The sequence below is a fragment of the Panulirus ornatus genome, chromosome 15, assembly GCF_036320965.1.
Source record: "Panulirus ornatus isolate Po-2019 chromosome 15, ASM3632096v1, whole genome shotgun sequence".
Classification (NCBI taxonomy): domain Eukaryota; kingdom Metazoa; phylum Arthropoda; class Malacostraca; order Decapoda; family Palinuridae; genus Panulirus; species Panulirus ornatus.
Window position 1 is genome coordinate 53,349,563 of NC_092238.1, and position 19,698 is coordinate 53,369,260.

The 19,698-nt window shown below is 42.6% G+C and overlaps 1 protein-coding gene across 1 annotated transcript; it reads right to left on the minus strand.

The window, feature by feature from the left end:
- Positions 1 to 500: 500 nt before the first annotated feature.
- On the minus strand, positions 501 to 19,197 carry LOC139753616 (chondroitinase-AC-like). The gene is made up of 5 exons (XM_071670234.1): positions 19,073 to 19,197; positions 18,343 to 18,576; positions 16,987 to 17,186; positions 14,900 to 15,062; positions 501 to 1,156 (listed from the first exon to the last, which is right to left on the minus strand). Exons 1-5 carry the CDS (start codon positions 19,175 to 19,177, stop codon positions 863 to 865), a joined length of 996 nt encoding a protein of 331 aa, XP_071526335.1. The 5' UTR covers positions 19,178 to 19,197; the 3' UTR covers positions 501 to 862.
- Between the last annotated feature and the right edge of the window lie 501 nt (positions 19,198 to 19,698).

A 19,698-nucleotide genomic window follows, 5' to 3' on the forward strand; every position in this document is an offset into this window, starting at 1 on the left:
TCACTTCATCAATACCTATTGTCACTTCCGCTTTTGTCCCCTTCAACGAATTTCCTATCTTTTTCCATGTTTTCACACTTCATTTACCTCCTTCCAAAACTTCTCAATTGCCCTAAAGTTAATTGATAATCGCTCACCCCAACTAATATTTCCCATCCTTTTCAACCGCTGCACCTTCCTCTTGACTTCCTACCGCTTTCTCTTATACATTCCCCAATCATTTGCACTCTTTCCCTGCCCAAACGCTTCTATTTCTATTTCACTGGCAACTTTACTACATCTCACCGCTCACTACACTTTCCAGTTTGCTCTTCTCGCACCTTTCGCATGCAAAGTCCAACTTTTACACATGCCAGCAAGAGATCAGATTGATATTTTGATAAAATTGTTATCAGATGCCATATTTTTTCTTCACTTTTTAATGACATGATCCCTTACATGTATCTAAAACTTGTTAAACGATGCCTGTTAAGAAACTTGCTAGGATATGAAAGCGTGAGAACTGCACACTTTTATGTACTACAAAAGTGGATAACATTATGATCCTGACCATCACACTGTCTCACTTTTCCGCTGCGTTTTCGTTGATACATTTGACCTGAAATATGCCTCTCCCCTTATTCGTTCTGCCTCTTCTATGCTCATCTGTAAACACTTATGTTCTGAACAGGATTTAATCTTATGTAATCTTTTATTGAATAGTTTCTATGAACAAAAAGCTTCATTAGATAGATTTTTTCTTAAAATATAGCTTATAGGTTGGACAATAGGCTATGTTTAGTAAATCATAGGAGCTTATGGTAGTACGAGTCAGAGAGAGATGACTATCCAGAAGTGTATCGTTGGTTTGGCCGTCGGCGGCTTAAACCACGAGAGTGGTGATGACGCTGGAGCCTCGCCGTGGAGGTAAAGGCAACTGGACGGTCTTCTCCACCTGGCGACCATCAACAACCAGCTGGACGGTGATGGTGTCGTAGAGCTGTTGGGGGTCAGCGAGGGTGAGGGTAACGTGAGCAGCGTCAGCAGTGCTGGAGGTAATGGTAAGGAGGAGGAGGCAGGAGATATCCGCCTTTACCTCCAGCGTTCCCGTACCGCCACAGTTCCCCACCCTCGCTACTGCTGCTCCGCCCGACGCCGCTAGAGCTGCGCCCACCGTCTGTGGACAAATACTTCAGTTACAATAGTCTTCCAGCGACATCTTTATGGCTCCTTAAGATAACTGAGAAATATATAGCAATTATCTGTTTATAGTCCATTATATGATTCAACCTGAAGCATACCTTCCTCCCGCCCTATCCCCTCTAGAAAAAAAATGAAAACTAAAAACAGGATCACGACCAAATGCATTAGAAACTTAGCAGATGGAACTCTGGCTCATTAAAGAAATTACAGGATTTTCATGTCTCCCGCTGGGAAGCAGAGGCCGCGTCAGTGCATGCACATGCATCCACTGCTCTTGTGTACATGACATTTAATGACTAACTGTCTGGCTATGAGATAAACTTTTACCACAGGTTCTCCACCACATCATGTTTATTAGTTCAGGTAGGCCACTGTCAAGGACATAAGGTTTTATGTAGTGACAGAATGCAACTTACTGCTTGTACGCCAGATGTCTAATGGCTGAGTAATCGGATAGGGAATCACAGTTGTACCATGTAGTATACACAGTTCTACGCCACGATAGATTTAAGAAACCGGTGGTCAACTACACGTCTACCTTATACCTTTATAGACTATACTTGTTACGGGATGAACGGATATGGGTCAGACCTGTACCATAGATGATGGTACATGTTTCATGTCTGACTAAGTTTTGTGCGTCGAGGGTCAAGATTGACTAAGTTTTGTTGGCTGAGGGTCAAGATTAACTGACTAAGTTTCGTGAGTCAAGGGTCAAGGTTAACTAAGTTTTGTGTGTCGAGGGTCAAGATTGACTAAGTTTTGTACATCGAAGGTCGAGGTTAACAGGACGACATTCATTAATGAGTTGCAAAGCCATGTGCAGGAGGCATATTTTGTTTGCTGATGGCCTATCAGTGGAGGCTTTTCAGTTTTGATTATACACCTCGTGCGAAATCATCTGCCAAATGTCCCATATATATATATATATATATATATATATATATATATATATATATATATATATATATATATATATATATATATATATATATATATATATATATATATATATATATATATATATATATATATATATATATATATATATATATATTCTTGGGGATAGGGGAGAAAGAGTACTTCCTACGTATTTCCTGCGTGTTGTAGAAGGCGACTAAAAGGGGTGGAAGCGGGGGCGCTGGAAGTCCTCCCCTTTTGCTTTACTTTTCCAAAAGAAGGCACAGAGAAGAGGGCCAAGTGAGGATTCTTCCCTCAACAGAAGAGAACTAGCTGGGGGATAGTGTGTGCGTGTGTGTGTGTGTGTGTGTGTGTGAGGTGTGTAAAATCTTATTAGGCTGACCTCAGAGCAAACTTTGTTTCCTTGGTTATGAACCATCCTAGCACATATCATCCCACACCTCACTCACGATTACCGATTAAGGATATTCTTGTAAAATCGTTTAGCAGTAAATAAAACTTATTGTAAGAATAATAGGTTATATATTGTTTAAGTTTTCAATAGTCTATATTAAGATTGTAACTTTAAGTTAGTAATAGGAGTTAAAGTGTTAAACTTATGAGACCTGGTATCGTACATAGCAGGTCCCCTATAAGATAAGGTAAGCTTTTGATTGTAAGGGAGAAAGTAGCAATTAAAGTGACAAAGAAAATGTATCGTCAAGTGTTGAAAAGTTTAGAATTGAATTAGTGGAGTGATTACCCAAGGAAAATGAAATGATTGCCTTGGTAATACAGTAAATGGCATCCTTCATTGTGCATAACAGACTAGGCAGTCAGTGAGTATCCAACAACGATCGAGACAGTTCGCTCACTCCGGCCGGCATAACGTTATATTCCAAGAATCCAGGTAAGCCATACCTCGCTTTGTTACACAGGACGTCTTTATAAAGTGTGTAAAGTTCGTCACCCTGTAACAGTAATGAACCAATGATATGTCAGTGACAGACACTAATAACTTCAATACTAACAGGGCAACAGTAGGGGTCAAGCGCCAGCATTGGCCTAAAAAGAATTTTAAAAGTGTGTGGACGCAAACAGCGAGTTTGTTCATAGGACATTAGCCGGGCGCGCTTTGCTGCATGTGCATAGCGCATGCAAAGCCAACTTGAGCTGGGGAACGTGGGCCTTCGCTAAACATATATCGATCCGGGTCTTCTTAAGCTTACAATCAAAGCTTGTGTTTAAACCAATTATATCTATTTTTAAACTTAACAAACAAGTCACTGAGAAGACCAGTGTGTGTCTCCGATCACTGACTGACTCCCACTTTCGGCACCAGCCTCTTGCCAGCGGCGGAGTAGGGGTTTGAAATTAGCTTACATTACCAGTGGAACTTTCTGTGGTATCTTCCACCGGTCTTCTATGCTGATTACATACAGACTGCCGCACGATCGGATTACCGTACAGATACAGACTAAATTGACTAGAAGGACATGGCCTGCCGCTGAGCAAGGACTGCCTCACGCCCGGATTCACGTGCAGCTGGCTGGTCGTCTACACAGTTAAGATAATATTTCAAGAACGTGTGTAACCAGTTGATGTTCCCTTAAGTGAACTTTTAACACCAGAGACTGAGCAAAGCTGCTCGTCAATACTGTGGTGTGTGGCAGGAATTACAGTGTATTGTTGTCTTGAATGTCGTTTTAAATGCATTTTCCATAACTATTCCTGTTCACATCAGTTCTGTATTGATAGAACTAGCTCACGTGATTATCCATAGGATATGCCTTACCCTAAATTTTCTCTTCCACTTTTGAATTATCATTACCTGGTGTGCTAGGTTGCATGCCACATTACTTGTACAGTTTTTATCAAACTTAGATGTTAAATGTAAGAATATTCGCGGCCTTCCCTCAGCCGACAGGAAAGTGAGTGGTCCCAGTATGCTTGGCAGTTCATAGGACTAGTTGGGTCATAAATATTTTAAATTAAGAGGTTTTACTTGAACCATGGCTTATGGGCCCCCATAACAATCTTAATTAATTATCAGCATTGTCAACTAGCAATTTTCAATTTTCTTTATTTTCTTACCCCCCCCCCCCCCCAACACCCCAATAAAGAGATAAAAGTGAGTGCTCAAATTACAGAGGTATAAGTTGTTGAGTATTCCTAGGAAATTATATGGGAGCGCCTTGATTGAGAGGGTGAAGGCATGTACAGGGCATCAGAGTGGGGAAGAGCAGTGTGGTTTCAGAAGTGATAGAGGATGTGTCGACCAGGTGTTTGCTTTGAAGAATGTGTGAGAAATACTTAGAAAAGCAAATGGATTTGTATGTAGCATTTATGGATCTGGAAAAGGCATATGATAGAGTTGATAGACATGCTCTGTGGAAGGTATTAAGAATATATGGTGTGGCAGGCAAGTTGTTAGAAGCAGTGAAAAGCTTTTATCGAGGATGTGAGGCATGTGTACGTGTAGGAAGAGAGGAAAGTGATTGGTTCTCAGTGAATATAGGTTTGCGGCAGGGGTGTGTGATGTCTCCATGGTTGTTTCATTTGTTTATGGATGGGGTTGTTAGAGAGGTGAATGCAAGAGTTTTGGAAAGATGGGCAAGTATGCAGTCTGTTGTTGATGAGAGAACTTCGGAAGTGAGTCAGTTGTTGTTCGCTGGTGGCTGATTCGTGTGAGAAACTGCTGAAGCTGGGGACTGAGTTTGGTAAAGTGTGTGAAAGGAGAAATCGGAGAGTAAATGTGAATAAGAGCAAGGTTATTAGGTACAGTAGGGTTGAGAGAAAAGTCAATTGAGAGGTAAGTTTGAATGGAGAAAAACTGGAGGAAGTGAAGTGTTTTAGATATCTGGGAGTGGATTTGGCAGCGAATGGAGCCATGGAAGCGGAAGTGAATCATAGGGTGGGGGAGGGGGCGAAAGTTCTGGGAGCGTTGAAGAATGTGTGGAAGTCGAGAACATTATCTCGGAAAGCAGAAGTGGGTATCTTTGAAGGATTAGTGGTTCCAACAATGTTATATGGTTGCGAGGCGTGGGCTATAGATAGAGTTTTACGGAGGAGAGTGGATGTGCTGGAAATGAGATGTTTGAGGACAATATGTGGTGTGAGGTGGTTTGATCGAGTAAGTAATGTAAGGGTAAGAGAGATGTGTTGTAATAAAAAGATTGTGGTTGAGAGATCAGAAGAGGGTGTTTTGAAATGGTTTTGTCACATGGAGAGAATGAGTCAGGAAACATTGACCAAGAGGATATATGTGTCAGAGGTGGAAGGAACGAGGAGAAGTGGGAGACCAAATTGGAGGTATAAAGATGGAGTGAAAAAGATTTTGAATGATCGGGGCCTGAACATGCAGGAGGGTGAAAGGCGTGCAAGGAATAGAGTGAATTGGAACAATGTGGTATACCGGAGTCGACGTGCTGTCAATGGATTGAACCAGGGCATGTGAAGCATCTGGGGTAAACCATGGAAAGTTTTGTGGGGCCTGGATGTGGAAAGGGAGCTGTGGTTTCGGTACATTATTACATGACAGCTAGAGACTGTGTGAACGAATGTGGCCTTTGTTGTCTTTTCCTAGCGCTACCTCGCACACATGAGGGGGGGGGGAAGGGTTGTTAATTCATGTGTGGCGGGTAGTGTCCACCCTATGATTCACTTCCATCCGCTTCCATGGTTCCATCCGCTGCCAAATGCACTCCGAGATATCTAAAACACTTCACCTTCTCCAGTTTTTCTCCATTCAAACTTACCTCCCAGTTGACTTGACCCTCAACCCTACTGTACCTAATAACCTTGCTCTTATTCACATTTACTCTCAACTTTCTTCCTTCACACACTTTACCAAACTCAGTCACCAGCTTCTGAAGTTTCTCACATGAATCAGCCACCAGCGCTGTATCATCAGCTAACAACAACTGACCCACTGCCCAAGCTCTCTCATCCACAACAGACTGCATACTTGCCCTTATTTCCAAAAGTCTTGCATTCACCTCCCTAACAACCCCATTCACAAATTAAACAACCATGGAGACATCACACACCCCTGCCGAAAAGCTGTATTCACTGAGAACTAATCACTTTCCTCTCTTCCTACACGTACTCATGCCTTACATCCTCGATAAAAACTTTTCACTGCTTCTAACAACTTTCCTCCCACACAATACATTCTTAATACCTTCCACAGAGCATCTCTATCAACTCTATCATATGCCTTCTCCAGATCCATAAATGCTACAAACAAATCCATTTGCTTTTCTAAGTATTTCTCACATACATTCTTCAAAGTAAGCACCTGATCCACACATGCTCTACCACTTCTGAAACCACACTACTCTTCCCCAATCTGATGGTCTGCACATGCCTTCACACTCTAAATCAATACCCTTCCGCATAATTTCCCAGGAATACGCAACAAACTTATACTTCTGTAATTTGAGCACTCATCTTTGTCCCCTTTGCCTTTGTACAATGGCACTATGCAAGCATTCCGCCAATCCTCAGGCACCTCACCATGAATCATACATACATAAAATAACCTTACCAACCAGTCAACAATACAGTCACCACCTTTTTTTAATAAATTACACTGCAATACCATCCAAACCCGCTGCCTTACCAGCTTTCATCTTCCCCCAAAGCTTGTACTACCTCTTCTCTGTTTACCAAATCATTTTCCCTAACCCTCTCACTTTGCACACCACCTCGACCAAAACACCCTATATCTGCCACTCGATAATCAAACACATTCAACAAGCCTTCAAAATACTCAATCCAGCTCCTCACATCACCACTACTTGTTATCACCTCCCCATTAGCCCCCTTCACTGAAGTTCCCATTTGTTCCTTTGTCTTACATACTTTATTTACCTCCTTCCAAAACATCTTTTTATTCTCCCTAGAATTTAATGATACTCTCTCACCCCAACTCTCATTAGGACTCTTTTTCACCTCTTGCACCTTTCTCTTGAACTCCTGCCTCTTCCTTTTATACATTTCCCACTCATTTGCATTAATTCCCTGCAAAATCGTCCAAATGCCTCTCTCTTCTCTTTCACTGATAATCTTTTTTCTTCATCCCACCACTCACTACCCTTTCTAATCTGCCCACCTCCCACGTTTCTCGTGCCACAAGCATCTTTTGCGCAAGCCATCACTGCTTCCCATAATACATCCCATTCCTTCCCCACTCCCCTTACCTCCCTTATATATATATATATATATATATATATATATATATATATATATATATATATATATATATATATATATATATATATATATATATATATATATATATATATATATATATATATATATATATATATATATATATATATATATATATACATATATATATATATATATATATATATATATATATATATATATATATATATATATATATTTTTTTTTTTTTTTTTTTTTTTTAATACTTTGTCGCTGTCTCCCGCGTTTGCGAGGTAGCGCAAGGAAACAGACGAAAGAAATGGCCCAACCCCCACCATACACATGTACATACACACGTCCACACACGCAAATATACATACCTACACAGCTTTCCATGGTTTACCCCGGACGCTTCACATGCCTTGATTCAATCCACTGACAGCACGTCAACCCCTGTATACCACATCGCTCCAATTCACTCTATTCCTTGCCCTCCTTTCACCCTCCTGCATGTTCAGGCCCCGATCACACAAAATCCTTTTCACTCCATCTTTCCACCTCCAATTTGGTCTCCCTCTTCTCCTCGTTCCCTCCACCTCCGACACATATCCTCTTGGTCAATCTTTCCTCACTCATTCTCTCCATGTGCCCAAACCATTTCAAAACACCCTCTTCTGCTCTCTCAACCACGCTCTTTTTATTTCCACACATCTCTCTTACCCTTACGTTACTCAATCGATCAAACCACCTCACACCACACATTGTCCTCAAACATCTCATTTCCAGCACATCCATCCTCCTGCGCACAACTCTATCCATAGCCCACGCCTCGCAACCATACAACATTGTTGGAACTACTATTCCTTCAAACATACCCATTTTTGCTTTCCGGGATAATGTTCTCGATTTCCACACATTTTTCAAGGCTCCCAGAATTTTCGCCCCCTCCCCCACCCTATGATCCACTTCCGCTTCCATGGTTCCATCCGCTGACAGATCCAATCCCCGATATCTAAAACACTTCACTTCCTCCAGTTTTTCTCCATTCAAACTCACCTCCCAATTGACTTGACCCTCAACCCTACTGTACCTAATAACCTTGCTCTTATTCACATTTACTCTTAACTTTCTTCTTCCACACACTTTACCAAACTCCGTCACCAGCTTCTGCAGTTTCTCACATGAATCCGCCACCAGCGCTGTATCATCAGCGAACAACAACTGACTCACTTCCCAAGCTCTCTCATCCCCAACAGACTTCATACTTGCCCCTCTTTCCAAAACTCTTGCATATATATATATATATATATATATATATATATATATATATATATATATATATATATATATATATATATATATATATATATATATATATATATATATATATTTTTTTTTTTATACTTTGTCGCTGTCTCCCGCGTTTGCGAGGTAGCGCAAGGAAACAGACGAAAGAAATGGCCCAACCACCCCCCCATACACATGTATATACATACGTCCACTCACGCAAACATACATACCTACACATCTTTCCATGGTTTACCCCAGACGCTTCACATGCCTTGATTCAATCCACTGACAGCACGTCAACCCCGGTATACCACATCGCTCCAATTCACTCTATTCCTTGCCCTCCTTTCACCTTCCTGCATGTTCAGGCCCCGATCACACAAAATCTTTTTCACTCCATCTTTCCACCTCCAATTTGGTCTCCCTCTTCTCCTTGCTCCCTCCACCTCCGACATGTATATCCTCTTGGTCAATCTTTCCTCACTCATCCTCTCCATGTGCCCAAACCACTTCAAAACACCCTCTTCTGCTCTCTCAACCACGCTCTTTTTATTTCCACACATCTCTCTTACCCTTACGTTACTCACTCGATCAAACCACCTCACACCACACATTGTCCTCAAACATCTCATTTCCAGCACATCCATCCTCCTGCGCACAACTCTATCCATAGCCCACGCCTCGCAACCATACAACATTGTTGGAACCACTATTCCTTCAAACATACCCATTTTTGCTTTCCGCGATAATGTTCTCGACTTCCACACATTCTTCAAGGCCCCCAGAATTTTCGCCCCCTCCCCCACCCTATGATCCACTTCCGCTTCCATGGTTCTATCCGCTGCCAGATCCACTCCCAGATATCTAAAACACTTCACTTCCTCCAGTTTTTCTCCATTCAAACTCACCTCCCAATTGACTTGACCCTCAACCCTACTGTACCTAATAACCTTGCTCTTATTCACAATTACTCTTAACTTTCTTCTTCCACACACTTTACCAAACTCAGTCACCAGCTTCTGCAGTTTCTCACATGAATCAGCCACCAGCGCTGTATCATCAGCGAACAACAACTGACTCACTTCCCAAGCTCTCTCATCCCCAACAGACTTCATACTTATATATTTCATACTATTGAATATATATATATATATATATATATATATATATATTATATATATATATATATATATATATATATATATATATATATATATATATATATTTTTTTTTTTATACTTTGTCGCTGTCTCCCGCGTTTGCGAGGTAGCGCAAGGAAACAGACGAAAGAAATGGCCCAACCACCCCCCCATACACATGTATATACATACGTCCACTCACGCAAACATACATACCTACACATCTTTCCATGGTTTACCCCAGACGCTTCACATGCCTTGATTCAATCCACTGACAGCACGTCAACCCCGGTTAACCACATCGCTCCAATTCACTCTATTCCTTGCCCTCCTTTCACCTTCCTGCATGTTCAGGCCCCGATCACACAAAATCTTTTTCACTCCATCTTTCCACCTCCAATTTGGTCTCCCTCTTCTCCTTGCTCCCTCCACCTCCGACATGTATATCCTCTTGGTCAATCTTTCCTCACTCATCCTCTCCATGTGCCCAAACCACTTCAAAACACCCTCTTCTGCTCTCTCAACCACGCTCTTTTTATTTCCACACATCTCTCTTACCCTTACGTTACTCACTCGATCAAACCACCTCACACCACACATTGTCCTCAAACATCTCATTTCCAGCACATCCATCCTCCTGCGCACAACTCTATCCATAGCCCACGCCTCGCAACCATACAACATTGTTGGAACCACTATTCCTTCAAACATACCCATTTTTGCTTTCCGCGATAATGTTCTCGACTTCCACACATTCTTCAAGGCCCCCAGAATTTTCGCCCCCTCCCCCACCCTATGATCCACTTCCGCTTCCATGGTTCTATCCGCTGCCAGATCCACTCCCAGATATCTAAAACACTTCACTTCCTCCAGTTTTTCTCCATTCAAACTCACCTCCCAATTGACTTGACCCTCAACCCTACTGTACCTAATAACCTTGCTCTTATTCACAATTACTCTTAACTTTCTTCTTCCACACACTTTACCAAACTCAGTCACCAGCTTCTGCAGTTTCTCACATGAATCAGCCACCAGCGCTGTATCATCAGCGAACAACAACTGACTCACTTCCCAAGCTCTCTCATCCCCAACAGACTTCATACTTGCCCCTCTTTCCAAAACTCTTGCATTTACCTCCCTAACAACCCCATCCATAAACAAATTAAACAACCATGGAGACATCACACACCCCTACCGCAAACCTACATTCACTGAGAACCAATCACTTTTCTCTCTTCCTACACGTACCATTGCCTTACATCCTCGATAAAAACTTTTCACTGCTTCTAACAACTTTCCTCCCACACCATATATTCTTAATACCTTCCACAGAGCATCTCTATCAACTCTATCATATTCCTTCTCCAGATCCATAAATGCTACATACAAATCCATTTGCTTTTCTAAGTATTTCTTACATACATTCTTCAAAGCAAACACCTGATCCACACATCCTCTACCACTTCTGAAACCACACTGCACTTCCCCAGTCTGATGCTCTGTACATGCCTTCACCCTCTCAATCAATACCCTCCCATATAATTTACCAGGAATACTCAACAAACTTATACCTCTGTAATTTGAGCACTCACTCTTATCCCCTTTGCCTTTGTACAATGGCACTATGCACGCATTCCGCCAATCCTCAGGCACCTCACCATGAGTCATATATACATTGAATAACCTTACCAACCAGTCAACAATACAGTCACCCCCTTTTTTGATAAATTCCACTGCAATACCATCCAAACCTGCTGCCTTGCCGGCTTTCATCTTCCGCAAACCTTTCACTACCTCTTCTCTGTTTACCAAATCATTTTCCCTAACCCTCTCACTTTGCACACCACCTCGACCAAAACACCCTATATCTGCCACTCTATCATCAAACACATTCAACAAACCTTCAAAATACTCACTCCATCTCCTTCTTACATCACCACTACTTGTTATCACCTCCCCATTTTCGCCCTTCACTGAAGCTCCCATTTGCTCCTTTGTCTTACGCACTTTATTTACCTCCTTCCAGAACATCTTTTTATTCTCCCTAAAATTTAATGATACTCTCTCACCCCAACTCTCATTTGCCCTTTTTTTTCACCTCTTGCACCTTTCTCTTGACCTCCTGTCTCTTTCTTTTATACATCTCCCACTCCCCTTACTTCCATTGTTCTCACCTTTTTCCATTCTGTACTCAGTCTCTCCTGGTACTTCCTCACACAGGTCTCCTTCTCAAGCTCACTTACTCTCACCACCCTCTTCACCCCAACATTCACTCTTCTTTTCTGAAAACCCATACAAATCTTCACCTTAGCCTCCACAAGATAATGATCAGACATCCCTCCAGTTGCACCTCGCAGCACATTAACATCCAAAAGTCTCTCTTTCGCACGCCTGTCAATTAACACCTAATCCAATAACGCTCTCTGGCAATCTCTCCTACTTACATAAGTATACTTATGTATATCTCGCTTTTTAAACCAGGTATTCCCAATCATCAGTCCTTTTTCAGCACATAAATCTAGAAGCTCTTCACCATTTCCATTTACAACACTGAACACTCCATGTATACCAATTATTCCCTCAACTGCCACATTACTCACCTTTGCATTCAAATCACCCATCACTATAACCCGGTCTCGTGCATCAAAACCACTAACACACTCATTCAGCTGCTCCCAAAACACTTGCCTCTCTTGATCTTTCTTTTCATGCCCAGGTGCATATGCACCAATAATCACCCACCTCTCTCCATCAACTTTCAGTTTTACCCATATTAATCGAGAATTTACTTTCTTACACTCTATCACATACTCCCACAACTCCTGTTTCAGGAGTATTGCTACTCCTTCCCTTGCTCTTGTCCTCTCACTAACCCCTGACTTTACTCCCCAGACATTCCCAAACCACTCTTCCCCTTTACCCTTGAGCTTCGTTTCACTCAGAGCCAAAACATCCAGGTTCCTTTCCTCAAACATACTACCTATCTCTCCTTTTTTCACATCTTGGTTACATCCACACACATTTAGGCACCCCACTCTGAGCCTTCGAGGATCATGAGCCCTCCCCGCGTGACTCCTTCTTCTGTTTCCCATTTTAGAAAGTTAATACAAGGAGGGGAGGATTTCTGGCCCCCCGCTCCCGTCCCCTCTAGTCGCTTTCTACGACACGCGAGGAATACGTGGGAAGTATTCTTTCACCCCTATCCCCAGGGATAATATACATATATATATACACATACACATACACACACATACACATACATACGCACATATACACACACACACACATACATATATATACATATGAAAAATGTAAGAAACAATTTAGAAAACTGAAACTTCTAGCTTGAAATGAATGAAAAAAAATGAATGTCACATAATGGTTCAACCTCTGGCTATGGAAAAAGGGAAATGTATAATTTATTTACACAAACGTCAATAGCTGTTCTCATCAATTTAACCACTGTATCAATAAGCTTCAATGTCTAAGCTACATTTTTTCCAATTTCACTATTTTCCTTCACATTTTCAATTGTGTCTGAAGGTTCTACTTCAAGAGTGATTGTTTTTCCAGTAAGGGTCTTCACATCTTGGTTACATCCACACACATTTAGGCACCCTTCTGTTCCCAACGCCACCTCGCAGTGAGCTGTTATATATATATATATATATATATATATATATATATATATATATATATATATATATATATATATATATATATATATATATATATATATATATATTTATATATATATATATATATATATATATATATATATATATATATATATATATATATATATATATATATATATATATATATATATATATATATTCCAATGAGTCCACGGGGAAAATGAAACACGAAAAGTTCCCAATTGCACTTTCGTGTAATAATCACATCATCAGGGGAGACACATATATATATATATATATATATATATATATATATATATATATATATATATATATATATATATATATATGTGTGTGTGTGTTGAGGGTCAAGTCAATTGGGAGGTGAGTTTGAATGGAGAAAAACTGGAGGAAGTAAAGTGTTTTAGATATCTGGGAGTGGATCTGGCAGCGGATGGAACCATGGAAGCGGAAGTGGATCATAGGGTGGGGGAGGGGGCGAAAATTCTGGGAGCCTTGAAGAATGTGTGGAAGTCGAGAACATTATCTTGGAAAGCAAAAATGGGTATGTTTGAAGGAATAGTGGTTCCAACAATGTTGTATGGTTGCGAGGCGTGGGCTATGGATAGAGTGGTGGGCAGGAGGATGGATGTGCTGGAAATGAGATGTTTGAGGACAATGTGTGGTGTGAGGTGGTTTGATCGAGTAAGTAACGTAAGGGTAAGAGAGATGTGTGGAAATAAAATGAGCGTGGTTGAGAGAGCAGAAGAGGGTGTTTTGAAATGGTTTGGGCACACGGAGAGAATGAGTGAGGAAAGATTGACCAAGAGGATATATGTGTCGGAGGTGGAGGGAACGAGGTGAAGAGGGAGACCAAATTGGAGGTGGAAAGATGAAGTGAAAAAGATTTTGTGTGATCGGGGCCTGAACATGCAGGAGGGTGAAAGGAGGGCAAGGAATAGAGTGAATTGGAGCGATGTGGTATACCAGGGTTGACGTGCTGTCAGTGGATTGAATCAGGGCATGTGAAGCGTCTGGGGTAAACCATGGAAAGCTGTGTAGGTATGTATATTTGCGTGTGTGGACGTATGTATATACATGTGTATGGGGGTGGGTTGGGCCATTTCTTTCGTCTGTTTCATTGCGCTACCTCGCAAACGCGGGAGACAGCGAAAAAAAAGAAAAAAAAGAAATATATGTGTGTGTGTGTGTGTGTGTGTGTGTGTGTGTGTGTGTGTATGTGTGTGTGTCATTAGTAACTGCGTGTTACTGGGGCAGTTTTACACTCCTGTTGCCCCGTATTTCATCTTTGTATGAATGTATCATATCTTTATTCCTATATATGTTTACACACAATACACACACACATACACACACACACACACACACACACACACACATACACATACACACACACACACACACACACACACACACACACACACACATACACATACACACACACACACACACACACACACACACACACACACATACACACACACACACATACACACACCTTATCCTGTGCCTTTGTGTGTGTGTGTGTGTGTGTGTGTGACTGATTTTTCCTACCTTAGAAGGGTGGTGGCAGACAACATGAAGGTCGCTGGTCTGCGTGATAACTTCGACGTCGGGGTCAGCAGCGAAGGCACGGGTCCTGGCTACGTCAGAGCCTGGCAGTACAGCGTAGGCCACAGACACATCCTTTGGAGTGGGCCCGTGGTCCATCCAGGCCCTGGTAAGTATCCGCCACTGTATTACTGGTCGTAGGAGAGTAACTTGTGGTATGATTTTACAAGGTAGGAGTTCATGTGTGTTGTGATTCCGTCTTGTAACTTAATCTTGTGCTTGTGTTTAATTTGTCTCTGTCCAGCTCACTTGTGTTTGTGTTTACCATGTCACTGTCCAGCTGACTTGTGCTTGTGCTTAGCATGTTTCTGTCCAGCTGACTTGTGCTTGTGTTTACCATGTCACTGTCCAGCTGACTTGTGCTTGTGTTTACCATGTCACTGTCCAGCTGACTTGTGCTTGTGTTTACCATGTCACTGTCCAGCTGACTTGTGCTTGTGTTTACCATGTCTGTCCAGCTGGATTGTGCTTGTGTTCAACATGTCACTGTCCAGCTGACTTGTGCTTGTATTTAACATGTCACTGTCCAGCTTACTTGTGCTTGCGTTCAACATGTCTCTGTCCAGCTCACTTGTGCTTGCGTTTAACATGTCTCTGTCCAGCTCACTTGTCCTTGTGTTTACCATGTTTCTGTCCAGCTCACTTGTGCTTGTGTTTACCATGTCACTCTCCAGCTGACTTGTGCTTGTGTTTAACATGTCACTATCCAGCTGACTTGTGCTTGTGTTTAACATGTCTCTGTCCAGCTGACTTGTGCTTGTGTTTACCATGTCACTGTCCAGCTGACTTGTGCTTGTATTTAACATGTCACTGTCCAGCTCACTTGTGTTTGTGTTTACCATGTCACTGTCCAGCTGACTTGTGCTTGTGTTTAACATGTCACTATCCAGCTGACGTGCTTGTGTTTAACATGTCTCTGTCCAGCTGACTTGTGCTTGTGTTTACCATGTCACTGTCCAGCTGACTTGTGCTTGTATTTAACATGTCACTGTCCAGCTCACTTGTGTTTGTGTTTACCATGTCACTGTCCAGCTCATTTGTGCTTGTGTTTAACATGTCACTGTCCAGCTGACGTGATTGTGTTTAACATGTCTCTGTCCAGCTGACTTGTGCTTGTGTTTAACATGTCTCTGTCCAGCTGACTTGTGCTTGTGTTTACCATGTCACTGTCCAGCTCACTTGTGCTTGTATTTAACATGTCACTGTCCAGCTCACTTGTGTTTGTGTTTACCATGTCACTGTCCAGCTGACTTGTGCTTGTGTTTAACATGTCACTGTCCAGCTGACGTGCTTGTGTTTAACATGTCTCTGTCCAGCTCATTTGTGCTTGTGTTTAAAATGTCTCTGTCCAGCTGACTTGTGCTTGTATTTACCATGTCTCTGTTTAGCTCACTTGTGCTTGTGTTTAACATGTCACTGTCCAGCTGACTTGTGCTTGTGTTTAACATGTCACCGTCCAGCTGACGTGCTTGTGTTTAACATGTCACTGTCCAGCTGACTTGTGCTTGTGTTTACCATGACTCTGTCCAGCTCACTTGTGTTTGTGTTTACCATGTCACTGTCCAGCTGATTTGTGCTTGTGTTTAACATGTCACTGTCCAGCTGACGTGCTTGTGTTTAACATGTCACTGTCCAGCTTACTTGTGCTTATGCTTAACATGTCTCTGTCCAGCTGACTTGTGTTCAGAACGTGTCTCTCCAACTGAGCATTAACACACTCAACACCGGAGTGGAGACTTTAGCTACCATTTGGACACCACCAGTAGAAAGTGTTCCCCTGAAAGGGAATCCTAATACAGATCTATTTGGTCATTTACCAGTATTTCCCAGCTGTAAAGTGCCCTATGATGACTGTGCATTGTATGTAAACGTAATTGTTAAATGAAGGACTACGCTTCTTCCTTAATCATCATCTGTGAAGATAATTACTCCAACGGTCTTTGAAATCTATCACAATCGCCGTGGCTAAAATGAAGGTGACGTTGACGGAGAACAATGCAATATCTCCTGTAATACAACCCGTAACTTACGTGAAGATATCCATACTTTTCGATGCGAGGGTTCGACTCTCAGACGAGGTGTAAAGGTACTCGTCTCCTTTGAGGAACACATAACCAACGCTGCCGTGGTGGAGCCAGGCAGGGCGCTCCTCCTGGTGGCTGGCGTGTTGATCCAAGCTCACCTCCCCGCCGTCCTCAGTCCCCACCACGTACGAGCCGCGGTAACTGACCTGCGTGTTTGAATGATGAGGTCAATGCTGGAACACTGAACTTCAGCTGATGAGGGCCAGTGCGCCCCCAAGAACAAACATCCTGAAGAGAAGTACAGTCGTTTGTTTCTGGCGCTGCCTTCCTATAGTGAAGCAAAAGAAAAGCTGACAGATACTACAAGATCATGACAACCCCTAAACCTTTGTTAAAAAGAGAATAAGAATATTGTGATGAAAGAGTTCTTGAACACAAGAGAAGATGTGAAACCCTCACTGCCTCTGTCTAGGGTCAAAATCCTCTGGAGTAAGGAGACCCTACAATCCGTTTGAGTTTAGAAAAATCTTAACGTTCATCTTACAAAGCCTCTTTTATGTCAACCTAATATCAGAAGTGATAGCTATATTCCCATGTGTGTATTTGCAAAATCTCAGGCACCTAGCGATATGTGCTGAAATACCAACTCTAACTAGCTAACAGAAGACGTTTGAAACGTCCTGTGAAATTAGGTAATGAGTTTGTGAAATCTAAACACAGAACCTAAACCTGTGTGACGTGCGAGTGCCAGGGTGGTGTTGACACTCTCCCCAGTGGCATCCTGAGGTGTCAGGGTGCCGTTACCTGTGCTAAGGTGGTGATGACACTCTCCCCAGTGGCATCCTGAGGTGTCAGGGTGACGTTACCTGTGCCAAGGTGGTGATGACACTCTCCCCAGTGGCATCCTGAGGTGTCAGGGTGACGTTACCTGTGCTAAGGTGGTGTTGACACTCTCCCCAGTGGCATCCTGAGGTGTCAGGGTGACGTTACCTGTGCCAAGGTGGTGATGACACTCTCCCCAGTGGCATCCTGAGGTGTCAGGGTGACGTTACCTGTGCCAAGGTGGTGTTGACACTCTCCCCAGTGGCATCCTGAGGTGTCAGGGTGACGTTACCTGTGCCAAGGTGGTGATGACACTCTCCCCAGTGGCATCCTGAGGTGTCAGGGTGACGTTACCTGTGCCAAGGTGGTGATGACACTCTCCCCAGTGGCATCCTGAGGTGTCGGGGTGACGTTACCTGTGCCAAGGTGTGATGACACTCTCCCCAGTGGCAGTCCTGAGGTGTCAGGGTGACGTTACCTGTGCTAAGGTGGTGATGACACTCTCCCCAGTGGCATCCTGAGGTGTCGGGGTGACGTTACCTGTGCTAAGGTGGTGATGACACTCTCCCCAGTGGTCTCCTCAGGTGGCAGGGTAATGTCCGAGCCCAAGGGGACGATGACGTCGTCGAAGAAGAACCAGGTCTTGAGGTAAGTGAGGGCGACGTGGGGCCGACTGAACGACATCGCAGCCACCCCTATGGTACCGTCCGTCACCCCTCCGACGAAGGAGACGTTGTTGAAGAACCTTTCCGACCAGTAGGTACTGGACTGGAACTGAAGGCCAACCACAGATAAAATATGATCTGGGACTGATAAGGTGTATGCTGATATAACCTTCAGTATATCATTTTGAAACAGAAACGGATATACTGCACTAACTACAGATATATGCTAGGACTGTATGTACAGGACTCCTGGGGTACAGGAGAGTGATATATTGACCTAGGAAGTGTGTATGGCTTGCTCTGACCTTGGGTATATACGGTGTGCTCTGACCTGGGGTATATGTATGGTGTGCTCTAACATGGGTATATATGTGGTGTGCTCTGACCTAGGGTATATGTATGGAGTGCTCTGACGTGGGTTATATATGTGGTCTGCTCTGACCTGGGGTATATATGTGGTGTGCTCTGACCTAGGATATATGTATGGAGTGCTCTGACCTGGGTTATATATGTGGTCTGCTCTGACCTGGGGTATATATGTGGTGTGCTCTGACCTGGAGTATATGTATGTGTGCTCTGACCTTGTGAGTGTGGTATGTTCTAACCTTGGGAACATCTTTGGTGTAGAGGTTGGTGACGCCAGGTACTTTGGCCCAGTCATACACCATGAACACCTCCTGACCTGGTGACCCGTACTCCTTGCTGTCCATCAGCAACGTCAGGAAACCATCAGCCTAACATAAAATGAAAGAACAAAGAATATTTGAATATTTTTTTTTTTTTTTTTAATTTTCCAAAAGAAGGAACAGAGAATTGGGCCAGGTGAGGGTATTCCCTCAAAGGCCCAGTCCTCTGTTCTTAATGCTACCTCGCTAACGCGGGAAATGGCGAATAGTTTAAAAGAAAGAAAGAAAATATATATATATATATATATATATATATATATATATATATATATATATATATATATATATATATATATATATATATATTTACCAAGAGTTTTGGAAAGAGGGGCAAGTATGAAGTCTGTTGGGGATGAGAGAGCTCGAGAAGTCAGTTGTTGTTCGCTGATGATGCAGCGCTGGTGGCTGATTCATGTGAGAAACTGCAGAAGCTGGTGACTGAGTTTGGCAAAGTGTGTGAAAGAAGAAAGTTAAGAGTAAATGTGAATAAGAGCAAGGTTATTAGGTACAGTAGGGTTGAGGGTCAAAATTGGGAAGTAAGTTTC